Source organism: Zychaea mexicana, assembly GCF_025766255.1.
Source record: "Zychaea mexicana strain RSA 1403 chromosome Unknown BDB00scaffold_1, whole genome shotgun sequence".
NCBI lineage: Eukaryota > Fungi > Mucoromycota > Mucoromycetes > Mucorales > Lichtheimiaceae > Zychaea > Zychaea mexicana.
The window spans coordinates 1-16571 of NW_026516664.1; the positions used below are offsets into that span (position 1 = coordinate 1).

The 16571-nt window shown below is 45.0% G+C and overlaps 4 protein-coding genes across 4 annotated transcripts; 3 read left to right on the top strand and 1 right to left on the bottom strand.

Annotated features, from left to right (window-relative positions):
• Window positions 1-1311: 1311 nt before the first annotated feature.
• On the top strand, window positions 1312-2701 carry BDB00DRAFT_793902 (uncharacterized protein). Its single transcript, XM_053121266.1, has 2 exons — window positions 1312-1636; window positions 1705-2701. Exons 1-2 carry the CDS (start codon window positions 1432-1434, stop codon window positions 2613-2615), a joined length of 1116 nt encoding a protein of 371 aa, XP_052985687.1. The 5' UTR covers window positions 1312-1431; the 3' UTR covers window positions 2616-2701.
• Window positions 2702-2877: 176 nt separating this feature from the next.
• On the top strand, window positions 2878-5856 carry BDB00DRAFT_793904 (neutral trehalase). Its single transcript, XM_053121267.1, has 4 exons — window positions 2878-3113; window positions 3200-3245; window positions 3346-5026; window positions 5196-5856. The coding sequence occupies exons 1-4, from the start codon at window positions 2994-2996 to the stop codon at window positions 5686-5688; spliced, it is 2340 nt and encodes a 779-aa protein (XP_052985688.1). The 5' UTR covers window positions 2878-2993; the 3' UTR covers window positions 5689-5856.
• Window positions 5779-9476, bottom strand: BDB00DRAFT_934670 (PIN domain-containing protein). The gene is made up of 3 exons (XM_053129167.1): window positions 7061-9476; window positions 6482-6989; window positions 5779-6391 (listed from the first exon to the last, which is right to left on the bottom strand). The coding sequence occupies exons 1-3, from the start codon at window positions 9380-9382 to the stop codon at window positions 6018-6020; spliced, it is 3204 nt and encodes a 1067-aa protein (XP_052985689.1). The 5' UTR covers window positions 9383-9476; the 3' UTR covers window positions 5779-6017.
• A 2315-nt stretch (window positions 9477-11791) lies between these two features.
• BDB00DRAFT_793910 (uncharacterized protein) lies at window positions 11792-12818 on the top strand. Its single transcript, XM_053121268.1, has one exon. The coding sequence runs from the start codon at window positions 11912-11914 to the stop codon at window positions 12542-12544; it is 633 nt and encodes a 210-aa protein (XP_052985690.1). The 5' UTR covers window positions 11792-11911; the 3' UTR covers window positions 12545-12818.
• Window positions 12819-16571: the final 3753 nt, after the last annotated feature.

Genomic DNA, 16571 nt, shown 5'->3' on the forward strand with positions numbered 1-16571 from the left:
TCTTCAAAGACGCGATATCTTTGTTTATGCTGTTATCATGTACAATAGGAATCGGGAGACAAAAAAGTGGCGTAAGACATGTACTACACGTTTTCTGTGCAACAACACAAAGCAAGTAGTTTGTTTCATGAAAGTGAGACGAATCCAGGAACAGAAACTATCCAGTGCTCTGGTTTCAAAATAGAGCATTTTCTACGGGGGCAGTTGGTCTGTATCATCTACTGTGCCAAAATGAAGGAAGATTGATCCTCTACTTATGAATATAATAAAGCCATGCAGTTGTACTGAAGTTTCTTCTATGGTGTTTGGGAGCTCAAAGAGCCTATTTATACTACTCTCGGTGACTCGTATGCAGTTGTAAACACCTTTCCATATATACGGGGTTACCATATTGGTACTGTTTCTCTAGTAAAAAAGATTGTATTGCTAATGCCGTTGCTTAATAAGACCTGAGATGAAGTAATACTCTACATGAAGAGACACGCTAGAAACTTGTGTTGACATTCATTGAATCTAATGATATTTTCCGCACGTCACTATTTTCCTAACATGTGCATGCGTCATCGATAAGAGTAAACAACGAGCAAGAACAACTGTCAGCCGCAGCAGCAAATATGATTAAGAGCCTGTAAACAGCTAGTGTTTGACACACCCTGAAATGGCAGAATAAAGAGTTTCACGTGACGGATACTTTTTTTTCATGTATGTGATCAGCTGGATGCGCCCAAAAACAGTGCAATGCTTTTGTTTACTTGCTGTCGTCGTCGTAATAGTGTGTGTGTAAAAAAAAGAGAGAGTAACGCCCCGGTTCTCCTTTTTATTTCTTTTCCTTTTCTTCTTCTCACTCTCCGAATGCCTCTGCCCAAACTGTTTAAAAAGAAAGGCAAATTGCGTGAGCCATCCAGTTCCAGGCCAGTCTCATCAAGGCACCGTATGGATGATATTCTTTCACGAGGATTCATTATCGACTTGAAGTCCCGAGTCGAATCGCCCACCGATCTGTTAGACATGGTTGGCTATCCCCGTCTCCCAGCAAGCGCTTCGAGCCCGGATCTTGCATCGCCGCCGGACTCCTCTTCATCCCAACAACGACGACGCCAGCAACGTCCCTCCGTTGGTCCGCGGCGAGCATCATATTATTCCTTTTCACCCACTACAATGAAAAATCCTACTTCTTCAAGAAGTGCTGCTGTTCCTGCATCTACAACATCATTGTCACAGCCATTGCCACAACCACAACCACAACCACAGCAGCAGCAGCAGCAACAAAAACAACAACAACCACAACCACAACCACAACCACAACGGCTACCATCACCTCCATTAACCGAACATAAGCAGCAGCGGCACCAACCTAAAGTCGGCGTTACCGTCTATAATGACCAAGCAACTGCAGCTTTATCGTCACCATCGTCACCGCCACCACTCATCATGCCGACACCACAAATGGCCGTGCCACTTACCAAGCAGATGTTATTAGAATCCAATAATCCATGGGCTGATAAGACCCTGGACGAAGATGGATTAGCAGCTGGGTATTCACGAGATGAACCATCGTCACGCGCAGACGCCGCACTTGAATCATCAGCGCTGCCACTGCCGCCACCACTACCAGCTCCACCAGCTCCTAAGCCAGGTAATTAGATGGAACATACTCTAAGATCAGCAGGTGTGAAGATAGCCAATTAAGAAAAATATACAAAGTAGAACATCGGCATCGTCAAAGAAGCCGGTCCGAAATTAATGCACTGTATCACAAACTATGGACGTACCAGCAAGAGTATGGAGCATGGGCACAACGGGAAAGTGAGCATCGTAAGCGTGAGGAATGGATGTACAAGAAACTACAAGAAACGCGTGCACAGTTGAAACAATTGCGATTGGCGACCTATCAACAACAACAATCTCAACATCGTCCCATTGTTGACGAGGCTTTTTGTGATGAGCCTGAGGAAACATCCGACGTTGAAAACGAAGCAGATCGGTCACGCACCAATCAGAATCACCCTTGGCGGCAATATCGAGTGCCTGAAAATTTTTATGCTGCTGCTGATGATGAGGATCGTAGTAGCTACTATTCTGATGATGACCAAGGTAGTGACAATGACGAGAGCTCCGGATATGTCTCCGAGGAGGAAGAGCAAAACGCGAATGAACGGGAAGAGATGTGTCAGCTTCAACGGAGGCGGTATATCCCCCAACGTCATTATCCTCATCCAGCTGCTGCGTACTATTTCTACCCTCCTCCACATCCACAATCGGATCACGTTCGTCCTTGGTCAGCTGTTTACCATCATCAACAGCAGCAACAACAGCAGCAGCAGCGCATGGATAATCGGATGCTGCCACCTCCATTCTATTACTATGGTTACCAACAACAACGGCCGTTGCTTAGGAGGCGCAGCCGGAAATCATCCGATACCAGCGTACGATCAGTGCCGGTACTACGCCATAGCAATAGCACGACAAGTAGCAGTAGGGGAGGAGGCACTGGAGGCAGCATTCCGCGGAACTCGCTACTATTATCCAACAACAACATACCTCCAGAATTCACGGGTGATCATTTGTATGCGTGGAATCCCAATACAAGTGCTCGTCGTACTGCTTATTTGTAATCGTTGTCTGTTTGTGTTTTGATAATAACATGTAATACATGTCATGTTCTTTTTTTTCCCTTGTTTTTGATGTCTTCCACCGTTGGTATACCGGTGTGCTCTGCTGTGGTGTGTCCCTGAATGATACACTAGGGGGGAGCATAAAGAAAGAAAGAGCACCAGTCCTAAAATGGAATAGAAGCTGAACAAATCAAACGCAGACCCAGTTACATGGATGACCTGAGTTCGTTCGAACCACGCGTTTACAAAAAAAAAATGGGTTCTTATTTTAGTTTATAAGCTACAGATCGCTGAACGCCTTGTTCCCACTTTTTTTTTCCAAACTTATACCCCCCCACTCTTCTTTCTCTCCGCTATTCACTTCTTCTCTCTACCACAATGCAGTCTACCATCCACGTTGCAACGGACCAAGAGGTAGACGCCCATGCACCCGCGAGCACGTATTACACTACCGGCAGCAACTCTGGTGCTTCAATCAGCCGCCTCAAAACATTCCAAGTAATATCCCGTGAAAACTAATCACAACAGCACGACACAACCAAGAGAAAAGAGAGTATATCCTGACGCTTGTATATACACAATAGGACAGACATGCTGCAGATGCTTACCGCAAACGACGAGCTTCTCATGGTATAAACAAAAAAAAGTTCTCTTTCTTATATGATCACGAGTGGAATGCTGACGCAAAAGGGGTGGGGGTTTGAAAACACACCAACAATTAAATAAATAGACGACAAGAGCAAAGCACAGAAATTTCTGCTTGACGTCAAAGAAACCTTGCGAGTACTGGTTCAACAAGAGGACACGGACGGCGATTTCCAGATTACCGTCAATGACCTAGGCCCCAAAACGTTTACCGTTGGCACTGCAGACTCGGGTGGCTACCGTACCATCGATATTCGAGGCACGTACATGCTATCCAACCTGTTGCAAGAGTTGGCCATCGCCAAAGACTTTGGACGCAAGCATATCGTGCTCGACGAAGCCAGACTGAACGAAAACCCCGTGGACAGACTATCACGTATGATCCGCAATCATTTCTGGGATGGCCTGACACGCCGCATGGATGCCGAAGCTATGGAGATTATCTGCAACGACCCTAAAAACCGCAGCAGCAACACCAACCCACGTATCTACATCCCGCATGACGACGACGACGCTTTCAACTATTACCAGGAAGTCGCTGACCAACGAAAACATCTTAAACTGGAAGTTGTACGACTGCCTGCCCAGCTCACGCCAGAATTTGTCCAAAGCATCAACGAACGAGCGGGCATTTTGGCCCTCGCCATGAAACGCACCGAACAAGGTCTCAAGAGCGTACCTTTTGTGGTGCCGGGCGGCCGATTCAACGAAATGTACGGCTGGGACTCTTACTTTATCGCTCTGGGCTTGCTCGCCGACGACAGAGTCGACCTAGCGCAGAGCATGGTCGACAACTTTGTGTATCAAATCAAGCATTATGGCAAGATCCTGAATGCCAACCGATCCTATTATTTGTCACGTTCCCAGCCGCCATTCTTGACCGACATGGCGTTGAGCGTGTACGACAAGCTACCACAAACAGAGGAAAACAAAGCATGGCTCCGACACTCGTTGTCTGCGGCGATCCAAGAGTACCACACTGTATGGGTCACTGAGCCTCGACTGGATCCCAAGACAGGGTTGTCTCGGTTCAGACCAGCCGGCAAAGGTATTCCTCCCGAGACCGAGGCATCCCATTTCGACCATGTCATCCAGCCTTATGCAGAGCGTGCCAGCATGACGGTTACGGAATACATGCACGCGTACAACGACGGCTCTGTGGCCGAGCCTGAGCTCGACGAGTATTTCTTGCACGACCGTGCAGTCCGAGAGTCGGGTCACGACACGACATATCGCTTCGAGAAACGGTGTGCGAATCTGGCAACCATTGACCTGAACGCTCTCTTGTACAAGTACGAGACGGATTTGGCCGACGCCATCCGTGACATTTTTGACGATGAGTTTGTGGATGATGACGGTGAGCGTCAGTCCGCATTGGATTGGGCACAGCGCGCCAAGATGCGTCGTGAGCGCATCGATACATATCTCTGGAACGAAGAAAAAGGCCTCTACTATGATTACGATACCGTCCTAGAGCAGCAGAGCACGTACGATTCGGTAACGGCACTTTGGGCCATGTGGGCCAAATGTGCCAGTATGGAGCAAGCACAACGAATGACCGAGTTATCACTGCACAAATTTGAAGAATTAGGCGGCTTGGTGTCTGGTACGGAAGAGTCTCGCGGTGCGATTACTCTGGATAGACCCAACCGACAGTGGGATTTCCCATTCGGATGGGCGCCTCATCAAATCATGGCCTGGCGTGGCTACGAAAACTATGACATGCCCGAGATTGCGCGTCGTTTAGCTTACCGATGGCTTTACACGTAAGTGTGCAGCTAAATAAGAGGAGAGAGAGAGAGAGAGAGAGAGAGAGAGAGAGAGAGAGAGAGAGAGAGAGAGAGAGAGAGAGAGAGAGAGAGAGAGAGAGAGAGAGAGAGAGAGAGCAGCTTGCTATTCATAAAAGTGTAGCGAATACTAACTGCTTCTATGCAGGATCACCAAGTCGTTTGTAGATTTCAATGGAGTCGTTCCAGAGAAATACGACGTGGTCAGCTTAACACATCAGGTTCAGGTTGAATACGGCAATGTGGGCGTCGATTTCAAGTACGTTACCCGCGAAGGATTCGGATGGATGAACGCGTCATATCAGCTCGGTATGAAATTACTCAATACTCAAATGCGCCGTGCATTGGGTATGATCACCGATCCTGACACGTTCTTTGAAAAAGCCATCGAACGACAAAACAAAGATGCGCATCGTCGTCGCCGCAAGTCATCCGTGGCAGCTGCCAAAAAGATCACCCAGAATGGTCAGATCACGGCTGCTATTACGACCATCGCGCATACTTCTGCATCCAACAACAACAACAGCAGCAGCTCGTCATTCACTGGACCACCACCGCCTCTTCAATTTACTGATACCTTGACTCAAGAACCTGATTCACCCATGCCCGATTCCACGGTCTCTACTACCTCTTCTCTCTAACTCTTGTGTTTCTAGAATCTGCATTAGAAAACATATACACACACACCGCCATCCCCGATAAACAAATAACAAACATATATACACATATACACACACACACACACACACAACGCACAACACACATATAACATAAACATTTCCACACCCACCTTACCCATTGGGCTCACATCATCTATAAATATACATGCCACAACATTTGCTTCTCCTTCCTTTTCTCTGTCAAAAAAACGCCGTTTTTATAGCTTCATAACATGTGCTTCACTTGACATGTGACACATCCAGAATCTGTGATTAGATGATAATCGCGATATGCAGTAGTACATCGCCTTTTATCTGGGTGTCAGCTGCATAATGGCTGACACAGACATCACATCAATGTCTCTAGCGCGTGCCTTGACACTCAAATTTCTGTCGCCCGTCACCAAGCATACACGTGTGTGCGAATTGTCATCTCCTTTGGTGGCCCACCACAAACATGCTGAAAGCACCAAGTCGTCTAGATTCTTGTCTGACTCGCCAAACACAAACTGTTCAGAGCGGATAGCAATGTCGTGCATAAAATTGTTGTGCGACGTTTGGATTCTCAGTGATGTGCCTGTTCGTTGCTTGGTTGCCAGAGTGGATTCGATGAATTTCAGTGCGTTGCCAGCAATCGATCCCAACGGAGGGGTATTACTACGAAGACCATCCAATTCCGTAATCACTAGTTTTCAAAAGCGCCTCATACTTTAGTACCGTAGAAGAGCATCAAAACACAGAATGCACGCACAATTTTTTGAAAAAGATAACTTACCAACAAGGGGAATAACGATAGTCCATTTGCTGCTTTTAATAAGCCGTTTCACATGTTCAAAATGACCAATAAAACAATTGGTATCCAAGATGATGGTTGTCCTTCCAGGAATGACGCGCTTGCGTAAGCGGTTCAAACGTGCTTCGCGCTCCTTGACACGGGCTGGTGCACGGCGATATCCAGTACGGTTGTCTTCAGCCGTCGTTGTGGTCACCATTGCTTGTAGGAGCTCGCGTCGTTTCTTCAGCTGCGTCAACATATCGTCGTCACCATCTTCATCCACAGAGTCATTTTCATTGGAGAAAAGCACAGCATCATCCATAGCTTGCAAAGTTGTGCTCATGCCCTCTCCTTCGTCTCCAACTTCGCCTGCGCTGTCTGTTGCCGCTGGTGTGGTATCCAAACTGACTCCTTCTTCTGCCATATACACGAGAGCTTGCTTGTCTTCGACTGCTTTACTGGCGAAAACTTCCAACACAGGGTCATAATAAAGCACATGGTGCATTTGCTATAGGAAAATTGGTTAGCAAAAGCAGCGACCACAAATAGCAAAATGCAATGGGCGCAATCCTTGTTTACCTTGACTAAAGCAAAAGCATAATCGAGAATCTTAAGTTTGCGCCGTGTCACTTGATCTTGGAGCGGAACCTGCTTGTTTTGACAATTCACGTTCATCTTCAAGAGACGGCCCGTAACGTCGTCAACCCACCCCAGACCACGCATATGATCTTCCTCGGGCAAATCGGGCTTTTCACCCAAGACCTTGCTCATTAGTTGGGCAAATGCCATCTCGCTCATACACGCGTCGTCTTGATGCTGGTGCTCTTCTTCATCCAATAAGTGTCGATTCACTAGTTCGTACTTGGTATCCTCGGGCAACGAAAATAACAACTTGTTGAAAAATTGAAGTAAAAGAGTCCAGAATGCAGGATTAATCTTGGACTCGTCCTTTTTGCTGTCTTGCTCTGTCGCTGACGTCGTCGTCGTCGTCGTCGTCGTCGATACATTGCCAACAATCGATTCCCAAAGACTGATTCCTTGATGCGGTCGCATGCAAACACAGTTGACCACCATCCAGTGGAGCAGCATCTCAATGTAAACCAGCCAAGATTCGTCATCTTCATTATCAGCCGATCCCCGTGTGGTGGTTGCTGATGCAAGAGACGGATCTCGGGCTTCGAACAAAAACTCCCGGTTTTTTTCAAGACTAAGTGGCGAGCGGGGAAGCAAGGGTAACGAGGGCGGTGCCGGGCGAGATAATGAAGGTTTGATATAGCGGCGGAACAGTTCGGTGGCGATCTGGCACATCAAATCAATATCGTAGGCAAACAAGACGCTCTCCTTGAACTCATCCAGCAATCCCTGATAATCTGCCAGCGGAGGTGGTGATGATGATGATGAAGTTGTTGTAGACGACGGAGCTCCATTATCGCTTTTCGGTGGAAACAGCTGTTTTCCATAAAGAATCATCAGGCGGTTTAATTTGGATGCCGAGTATTCATAGTTGTACAGTGAAGAGAGGCATAGCACAATGGCTTCAAACCAAAACATCTGCTGGCCCGACAATGCGCCTTCTCTGAACCGTCCATTTTCGATAAAGCTGCTTTCGCTGTCTGGCCGTCCTTCTTGCTCGAGTTTCGGAGGAAACAATGCTTCAAAGAAGCGTCGTTTGATATGAGCAAACTGGTCCAATCCAATCTTGGTGAACATCATCCCGTGGAGTCGCACAAAGAGGCCAGCCACCACATCCTGAGCGGGCACTGTGTCGTCCATCTGCTGTGGCTGCTGCTGTGTCTGCTTGTTTCGCTTCATTCGCTTAGCGTTCGCCCGGGCAGCCTGAAAGGAATTCAAATACTTGTCTACCCACCGGCGGTTGCTCTCAAAAAGAACAATCATGCCTTCACGCGCATTCAAAAACCCATTACGGCGCACCATCAAACTGCGCGTGCTGAAGTAGAAGCGATGTAGATCTTGTCGCGTATTATCCTTGTGGCTCGAATCACTCATGAGCAGCGAAAGGTGGAAATACAACTTGCCGGTGGCGGGCATCAGCCAGGCACCTACTGCATACCATCGCCATGCTTCATCGAATGCTAGCTGGCGATCCTTCGAGCAACAAGCCCATCTATAGCGTGCCAAGTCACCACGGTTTGGTACACCTTTATACCACTTCAAGCGTCGTGTGCGCCGCCACTCTTGAAGATGATCTTGTGTTGATGCATCTAAGGAGTGTTGCCGATCTTCTTGTCGTGTAAAAGCTTCTGTTTCATCCATAGCATGTAGAGTAACCATGGATCGTCGGTAGAAATCGTCTGCGAGATCCAGAAATTTGTTAAAACATTGCTTCAGCATAACAATTTCGTCAGCTTTGCTGACAGCATGATGCTTGGTATTGTAGTCGTCAGCTTCATCGTCCTCGTCGTCGCTTGGTGACAATGCTACCATGGTCATGCCCGTCTCAGATATCACCGGAATCTCGATATCGACGTCTTCATCCTTTTCCTGTTTCTCTTCCTCCTCTTCATCCTCACCCCCGTCAAGCTTTGTCTTGATGCGGACCTTGAGCGATTGGCGAAATTGCTCGACCAGCGAATAAATTGCACGTTTCCAGCACAAATTATCCAGACTCTTCTTTTCTGCATACGCATAGTCGAATTGGATGATGTCCAGGTATTTGTTCGCCAAGGCAATATGTAGGTCCATTTTTTGATTCCACACATCGCGCGCCTTTTGCAGGTCAGCTACAATCAGTTGGTGGCCAAGGCGTCGCTCCAAGTGTTTCTGTCGACGATCTGTGCTGTCTACCATTTCGTCAACGTCGTTGTTAAAGAACGCAAGCTGGTTGGCTTCTGCCCAGGTATTGGCGATTTTCGTTTCAATTTGTTGGAGATCGGCAAACATCAGTTTAATTTTTCGCTTATGCTGGTCTACCACCTGGGGTTGTTGCTGCTGCTTTCGCTGCTGCTGCTGCTGCTGCTGTTGTTGTTGTTGTTGTTGTTGCGGCTGTTGTTGTTGCGGCTGTTGTTGTTGCTTTTGTTGCTGCTGTTGGTGATGCTTCTTTCCTTCTACTAACGGTTCAGATTTTGTGATGAACCGCTTTGGGGGCACTGACTGCTTTTTCTTGGCCAGCTTGTTCCCGTCGCCATCCCATAATCGTCGACCTGCCGCAGCTGGTGGTACCCGTCTAGTATACTCGTTTTCGTCAGTGTCGTCGTCGTCGTTGTGGTGGACGTCGCTGTTGTTGTTATAGCCGTCAACAGGCCTGTCAAATTCTTTTTTTGAGGCAATACCTTCACAACGCTGGTTAAGGTAAGATCGACGACTTTTGTTGAATTCAATGGGGTTGTCAGAGAACGGGTCGAACAGTTTTCGTCCTTCAACCCCTAGTTGTTGTTTGCTACTATAGCGTCGGGATGGCCTGCTCATGTGCGTGTTGTCTTGTTTGAAAATTTGTTTTCTTGTAGGAAAAAACGCAAGGTTTTGCTTCTGTTGTTTTCTGTTAAAATAGCAAAAGTGTGTTTGTGTGTGTTGAAGCTAAGTGTTAAATTGCACGCAGAGATGTACTGCTAATCGTCTCGTTCGATATCGTCAGCTTGGCGAAAATCTTGGGCCGCTGTACAGAATGACACATTTGTCGCAAAGGGTGACAATAGCGAAAAATAAATGCGTCTTTTCAAGTGGAGAAAAGACAGAAAAGAAAATGTAAAGTAGGCTTTGAATTGAAAAGGAAAAAAATAATAAAAGAGTTAAGAATGAACTTGATGACAAGTTTGTGATAAAGAAGAATTTTTTCTTTGCTTTGCGGAGAGGGGAGTTTCGAGGTTGTTCTTTTGCTGCTTGGCTGCGGAATCCAAGGATGCATGATGGCCAAACTATAGAGTAATCCGCGCTAACCTAAGCTTGCAACAGTGGTGCCAAAATCATTGATAAGCTGGACTGTCCGTTGCTAGAGCCACATCTCTTCTTGCACATGCATACCCACCACATATTCCAAGATTCAATTGCAGCAATCTTGATCATCGCTCAGTATGCTAAAGCAATATTACATTTTGATATCGGATAGTCTCATGTTGCTCGCATTTTCCAATGTCATCTCGCCCAAAACGTATGTCACTGCTGTCCACAAGCAGCTACCAGCAATGCTATAATTACCTATCAAATCATACGCGATGATAAGATTCAAGTCTATGGCCCTAAGCAAACGGCTCCGACTTTGTACCTGCATGAATTGCTACAGAAGGTATTTTCGTTTTGCTTTCTGACTGTTTTAATACCCAGTATCATAGTTTAGGATTCCGCCACACATCACAAGGAAAAGACCGCCAACCTGTACCTCATGCATTATTCGTACTGCAGATGTATTCCGTAAGTTTAATGGCGTTTTCTATTATATCGACTGTTACGCTACGTCAATGCTTATGATTTCCAGAGCACACCATTATCTTTGGTTATATCTTCCATGAAGAGGACCTATATGTACTCTTCAATACGCACATGATTTGTTTCTGTCAAATCACTGTTGTTGGTGCGCTTTGGATCGCTTTTAATTTCTAATTTACATAATAAATTTCAGGTCTTGTTGAATTAAATGAAGTTTCTCAATTGTTATAACCAATATCAGCAGAGCGTATACAAGCACATATCGGTTTCAAACGATTTAAGCGTCAATTTGATAACCCGAGGTATCAAAATGCTCTTTAGGAGGAATGTATAATCTATTATGGGCCCCTTGAGCTACCAGTGACAGCTGCAATGTACTTGTTACCGTATAGGGAAAGCTGTCGTCTAATGTAAATAATCAAGTATGCTATATGTCTTGCTCTTATATATATATATATATATATATATATATATGTATTACGCCTGCGCATTGACCAATAAATCGTATGGATGAGGATGGCCATACGACTACCGCATACTACAACAGCGGACTGGGTTTATGCAGCTTGGTTGTTTTGACCAGCGCTTAAAACGAGCAAAAGTTTACGTTGTGCTACGACACGGACTGTAAGAGAAAACGCGTCTTCTGTATACTCAAACGAGGTTGTGTAAACAATCCAAACATTAGTTAGCGGACCCGCTATGCTCCCCGTATGCTCCCAAAATGGAACATGTATATACGCAAATCCATTAAGAGAGAGAGAGTAGGAGGATCATTAGTTTGCTTCAGTTCAGGGGCAGGGCAAGGGTCTTTCATCCGTTATTGTTCGTAAATCAAATCGGGGAAGTAAAACTAAATAGGAACATGCTCTCCCTTATATATAAATATACGATAACAGGGTGCTATGCGTGCGCATATCATTTTATAGTCTTTTTCTTCTCTTCCTTCTTTTGCTTTTTTATCATTTTTGTTTTTCAAGACCTTTGACATTGCAAACATCATTATCACTAGAATCAAAAACGCACTTCAAGAGTAATACCTCTATCAATATGCAAGCAAATGAAAAACACGAACTACCTAACCAGAAAAAACATTTGTCGCACGTAACGCCGCTACCCAAGCAGTCCATTGTATTTCGACCGATGGATCAGGCTGAATCAGATTCGTCATTCAGTCAGTACATTGATCGTCAATTCCAACCTTACTCTGCTGTTTTGCACAAGCGGGCTTCGTTACCTCCCGAGCAAACCAAGAGTATATCGCCAGCATCCATGCAGTGCCAGCAACAGCAACATCAGCATAAGGCGATTGAAACTACAGAACAACAAGCAAAAACAAAACCAACGCCACCACTACAGTCAGCATCAAACAATACCCGAGCCTTTGATTATGATGATGAAGAGCGAGCTCGACAACAACAACAGCAGATTGCAGACCCGTGGTGGGTGCTAAAAAGTGACGAAGATGGAATTTTCTCGATTGGAATTTTGCTTTTTCTCTTTGGGTTTATCTTCCCACCGCTATGGTGGATCGGTGCATGTTGGCCAAGACATCCGAGGGAACGCGCAGGCAAAATGGCTGAGCGATGGCAAAAGCTGAATCTGATTATGTCGCTCAGTTTTAGCGTGATATTAATCATTGCGCTTATCATCGTTGCTGTCATATACAGTCGAATGAAATAACATTCGGTTCCGGGCTTTTACTGCTTTTATCTATTTCTCGTGTACTACCCCCCTTTGTTCCTCTTCATCGCCCCTTCCCTCATCCAAATTCATCCTTGTTCAGTGTATGTATTATACCACCCTTTTTTCAGTCTCTTCCATATTGCGTTGTTATTCTTTCATCACTGCTAGTTATGACATAATAAGCAATTTGTCACTGCAATCTGTAAAAGTTTTCTTTTCTTTCCGCTTATCAATATTCGAATACCAGTATTATCCTTTAATAGAACTTGTGCCTTTAATATAGCGTCTGTCTTGTATGTTTCGTTTTTTTCTGCTATATGCAGTCGAGCCAATAATTCCACTGCGCTTATCATTTATGCGCACGTTTTCAAGTGTTCTAACAAGTGTCTTTAAGAGCGAATAAGTTGTGCTTCTGGCAATCTGCAATAATAATCACGACGACTTTTAAACTAGGAAAGCCGTCTGTATATAACCCGTATATTTGTTCCTTCATGCACCTAATAATTCACAATGATAAATAAAAGATGATTTCAATATTTGCACATTAATAAAGTTTCTACATTCTATGTTATTTAATGGATCACGAAATATTGATGAAGATCTGTATATAGATTGATTTCTTCAATTACTGAAAGTTCACAAAGATATGTCATATTACAATAACAATCGCTGTGCTTCAGCTTTTTCTTTATTTTTGACATACACTGTGATGTTTGAGCTTTGGTGAGAGAGGGCCGTGTTCCACCTGTCCGATCGGGGTGCTGTCCTCGTCTTACACTCCTTTCGCCCTCCCCACCACTACTACTGCCACTACTACAACTTCCATTACCACTGCTGATATTTCCTCTACGTCGACCGCCTCTCCTTTCTCCATTCCCGCCCCACCTCCTTCACAATCCTTGTCATCTCAGCAGCAACAGCCACGTACTACTAGAAAGCGTAAAAGCTCAGGATATGCACCTAGTAGTCGTTAAATGTGTCCTTTGCTAAGATACATGACTGTAGATGCATATCCCCAATAAATACATTTCTTTTTTTAATGGGTATGATTTTATTGTGTCTGCTCGTTGACCACTGATGGTTACACCAAAATACTAAATAGGTATTGGGGATACTACACTGAGTTCCAAAGTTCGCGAGGATTGCGAGGATTGCGAGGATTTTTTCCCGTGGTGTTTGGTAGTTAGCAAATCATAGCCGATCCACACATCTCGTTTGACTTGAATAGAAAAGAATACATTTTTTCGTTATCATCAAGGTCTTAATTCGACGTGCCGTAGTTGAGTAACTACAGATTGGGGTTGTTGTCTCTATCGTAAAGCTCAATGTGAATGCTTATTGTGATTCCCGGGTAGTTATCAATGACATGATAAAATCGAACTTGACCTCCAATGCTCGAGTCCGCTATATGTTGGAAGTCTTCTGGTGGTACAAAAAGATAGCAGTAGGTATTGCCGGTGTTGTAGTCAGTTCCCGTGCAAGGATATTGCTTTACAGGGTTAAGAGCTTCAAGATCCCGTGATCAGAGCAATTGTCGGTTGATTGCCATCCATAGAACAACGTAAGGCGGTAGATCAGAAACTGCTCCAGAGGGTGCCGTCCCCTAGACATACACACGTATACTCGTTTATACAGCATATTTCAAAGTGTTTCTCTTATCGTTCTCATTATTTGTCCCCTCTTTCTTCCGTTATCACTTTTATTCTCTTGCGTACCTCGTTTCCCATCACTTACAACATCGATTTCAACCTTCCGCAGTCTCTCCTTCACCCTAACGTTTTTCCCATTATACGATTTTTTCAAATGTAGTACTTGCTCGCCTGGCTATGGATGTTGCTCAACAACACTATATTACCAGTATTCAACAGCTTTTTTTACCAGTAAAAAGCGTACGATCGAGTGCACCCCGCGTACCTCCAGGCTTGCCTGTCACGTTTGGCTTCCTAGATCAAATCATATATTGCTTGTCGCTATTGTTTTTCAATACGTTCTTATGCATCAATAGCAATGGTTATATCTAGGCGCCTTGTGATCAGTGATGGGGATTGCGTCAAAGAGACCTACTGTCACTGCTAGTCTTCAACATTGTTCTAGAACCACTGTTGTGTATGATTCGCGCAGCCTCTACTATTAATGTGTCCCAATAGTTACAGCTCTTGCCTATGCAGATATCTAGGCCTTTTTGTCACATCTGCCATGAGCTATCTTACCTTTTGACCATTATCGATACACACGGTCGCGCATCTAATGCAAAAACTTAATCGAGAAAAAAGCTGTTGCTGTCTCGCTCAATGGCGCGGATCAACCGACGTGGCGCCACACCTTACACCAGCACAGCATCGATTATTAGTATGACGCCACTGCCACCACTCCGGTCATTTATCTTGGCTTTCCGTTGACCAGCTCCAACCGACAACTCGACAATTTTTTGCAGCAACTTCATACTACTAGAATCAGTACTCACGTGCAACTGCTCGCTTCTCGTGGCCTCTCCGTGCTTGGCTGCAGTTTAGTTGTTAGTTCCGTACTCCTCAGCTGGACATGGATTCAATTTGTATGCATATATTGCCAGTGTCACAAACATATCTGTCCAGCTCACATTCCATCCTCTTAAAAGTCTTGCCGAGCAAGAACTTTCCTGCCGTCAACTTTGATACTTGCAGTCGTCCACATCATGAAGGGGGTCTTGCTGCTCTGGATCTGGCCACCCAACTCGCAGCATTATAAGTATGCTCGGTCCAACCACTGTTATCCTTACTCCACCTCGATCGGGATCTTTGCATTATTTGTCCTGCGCTTTGGTTGCAAATCCACCTACTCTGAGGCATAGCATCACTTGGTACTACTCGTCTTCGCAGATTGTTGACCCATGGTACTAAGCATCTCAGGAGCCTTTGATCCTTCCTGGACACCTGTGATAAACTTGGACTACAACCTATTTTCTTCTCATTCACTACATCTATTGTCTCTGAACTTCCCCTCACCTTAGCTTGTCCTAAGCTTCCAACCCACTCACAGTTCATTCTACCACGCAAGTTCAGCTGGTCCAGCCTCTTTGATCAAACAAGCTTTCAGGTTTACTTCTGCTACAGTATGCTTCAACTAAGGCATCTTATGGCCAGCCAATCGCACTGCACCCACCTTCGCCGTATTTTTAATTTCCTCGACAATGGTCTCTGCTTAAGCGGCTCTCCTTTCCGGCAGCATTTCGTTGCAGTGCCACCAACTGATAATTGAATTATTACAACTTTTCTTTCCAACAACAACCCCCTTCAAGCGGACTGTCTTTTGCTACTTCCTCTCAAAATGACCTCGTCTTAGAAGACTTAGATCCCATAACGTTCCGACAACAACGCAAGCAGCCACTTTCCCAGTTAAGCGATCAATATTCTCGTGCTACATGAAAGGCCTGGTGCACATTTGAGCAAGCAATGCATCTGCACTACGCATACACCATCCTTCAGCACCTGTTCCACAACAAATTTTCCTGCAAGCAGCGACCACAGTGCTGTGTGAGACTTTAAGATTATGAAATTGTGTCAGTTGCTTTTATGGGCAGACAGCGGGGCATTATAATTCTTTATCACGAGTAACTGAATGAATTTCCTTTTTAGTATACATAGATGATGATTTGTGGTTCTTGTGTCCTAGTAATCTTTCTAGTTGAATCCACTTTTTCTATTCGAGAAAATAAAAGTGTACAATCGAGGAGGAAGATAGTATCTGGGTGGACTATAGCCGTACTAGTGGCGCCAAATCGCTGAAGGAGCTGTAAAGCTTTTTCCAGAGCAAGTATCCTAGGATACATAAAGTAACACCACATTCCAATTTTTCTCGTCAATTGCACAAGAAACATATCCAACCATACTCAAATAACAGACGGTCACCTACAGGGAAAAAAATATTCATACGGACATGAGCAAAGAGAAATACTCTGCAAGTTATGATTTGATTCCTAGTAATAAAATTACCATTTGTAATATCGTACCAATAATGTATACTGATATTTTTCGTGCAAGATATG

What these genes read in the sequence shown, in the direction of transcription:
- BDB00DRAFT_793904 (XM_053121267.1), top strand. Translation starts at nt 2,994, where the DNA reads ATGCAGTCTACCATCCACGTTGCAACGGACCAAGAGGTAGACGCCCAT. An exon ending in GCCGCCTCAAAACATTCCAA is followed by an intron (nt 3,114 to 3,199) that starts GTAATATCCCGT and finishes TATACACAATAG; the next exon opens with GACAGACATGCTGCAGATGC. An exon ending in CAAACGACGAGCTTCTCATG is followed by an intron (nt 3,246 to 3,345) that starts GTATAAACAAAA and finishes TTAAATAAATAG; the next exon opens with ACGACAAGAGCAAAGCACAG.
- BDB00DRAFT_793902 (XM_053121266.1), top strand. Translation starts at nt 1,432, where the DNA reads ATGCCGACACCACAAATGGCCGTGCCACTTACCAAGCAGATGTTATTA. An exon ending in TCCACCAGCTCCTAAGCCAG is followed by an intron (nt 1,637 to 1,704) that starts GTAATTAGATGG and finishes AAATATACAAAG; the next exon opens with TAGAACATCGGCATCGTCAA.
- BDB00DRAFT_793910 (XM_053121268.1), top strand. Translation starts at nt 11,912, where the DNA reads ATGCAAGCAAATGAAAAACACGAACTACCTAACCAGAAAAAACATTTG.
- BDB00DRAFT_934670 (XM_053129167.1), bottom strand. Translation starts at nt 9,382, where the DNA reads ATGTTTGCCGATCTCCAACAAATTGAAACGAAAATCGCCAATACCTGG. An exon ending in ATGCTTTTGCTTTAGTCAAG is followed by an intron (nt 6,990 to 7,060) that starts GTAAACAAGGAT and finishes ATTTTCCTATAG; the next exon opens with CAAATGCACCATGTGCTTTA. An exon ending in TATCGTTATTCCCCTTGTTG is followed by an intron (nt 6,392 to 6,481) that starts GTAAGTTATCTT and finishes TTTGAAAACTAG; the next exon opens with TGATTACGGAATTGGATGGT.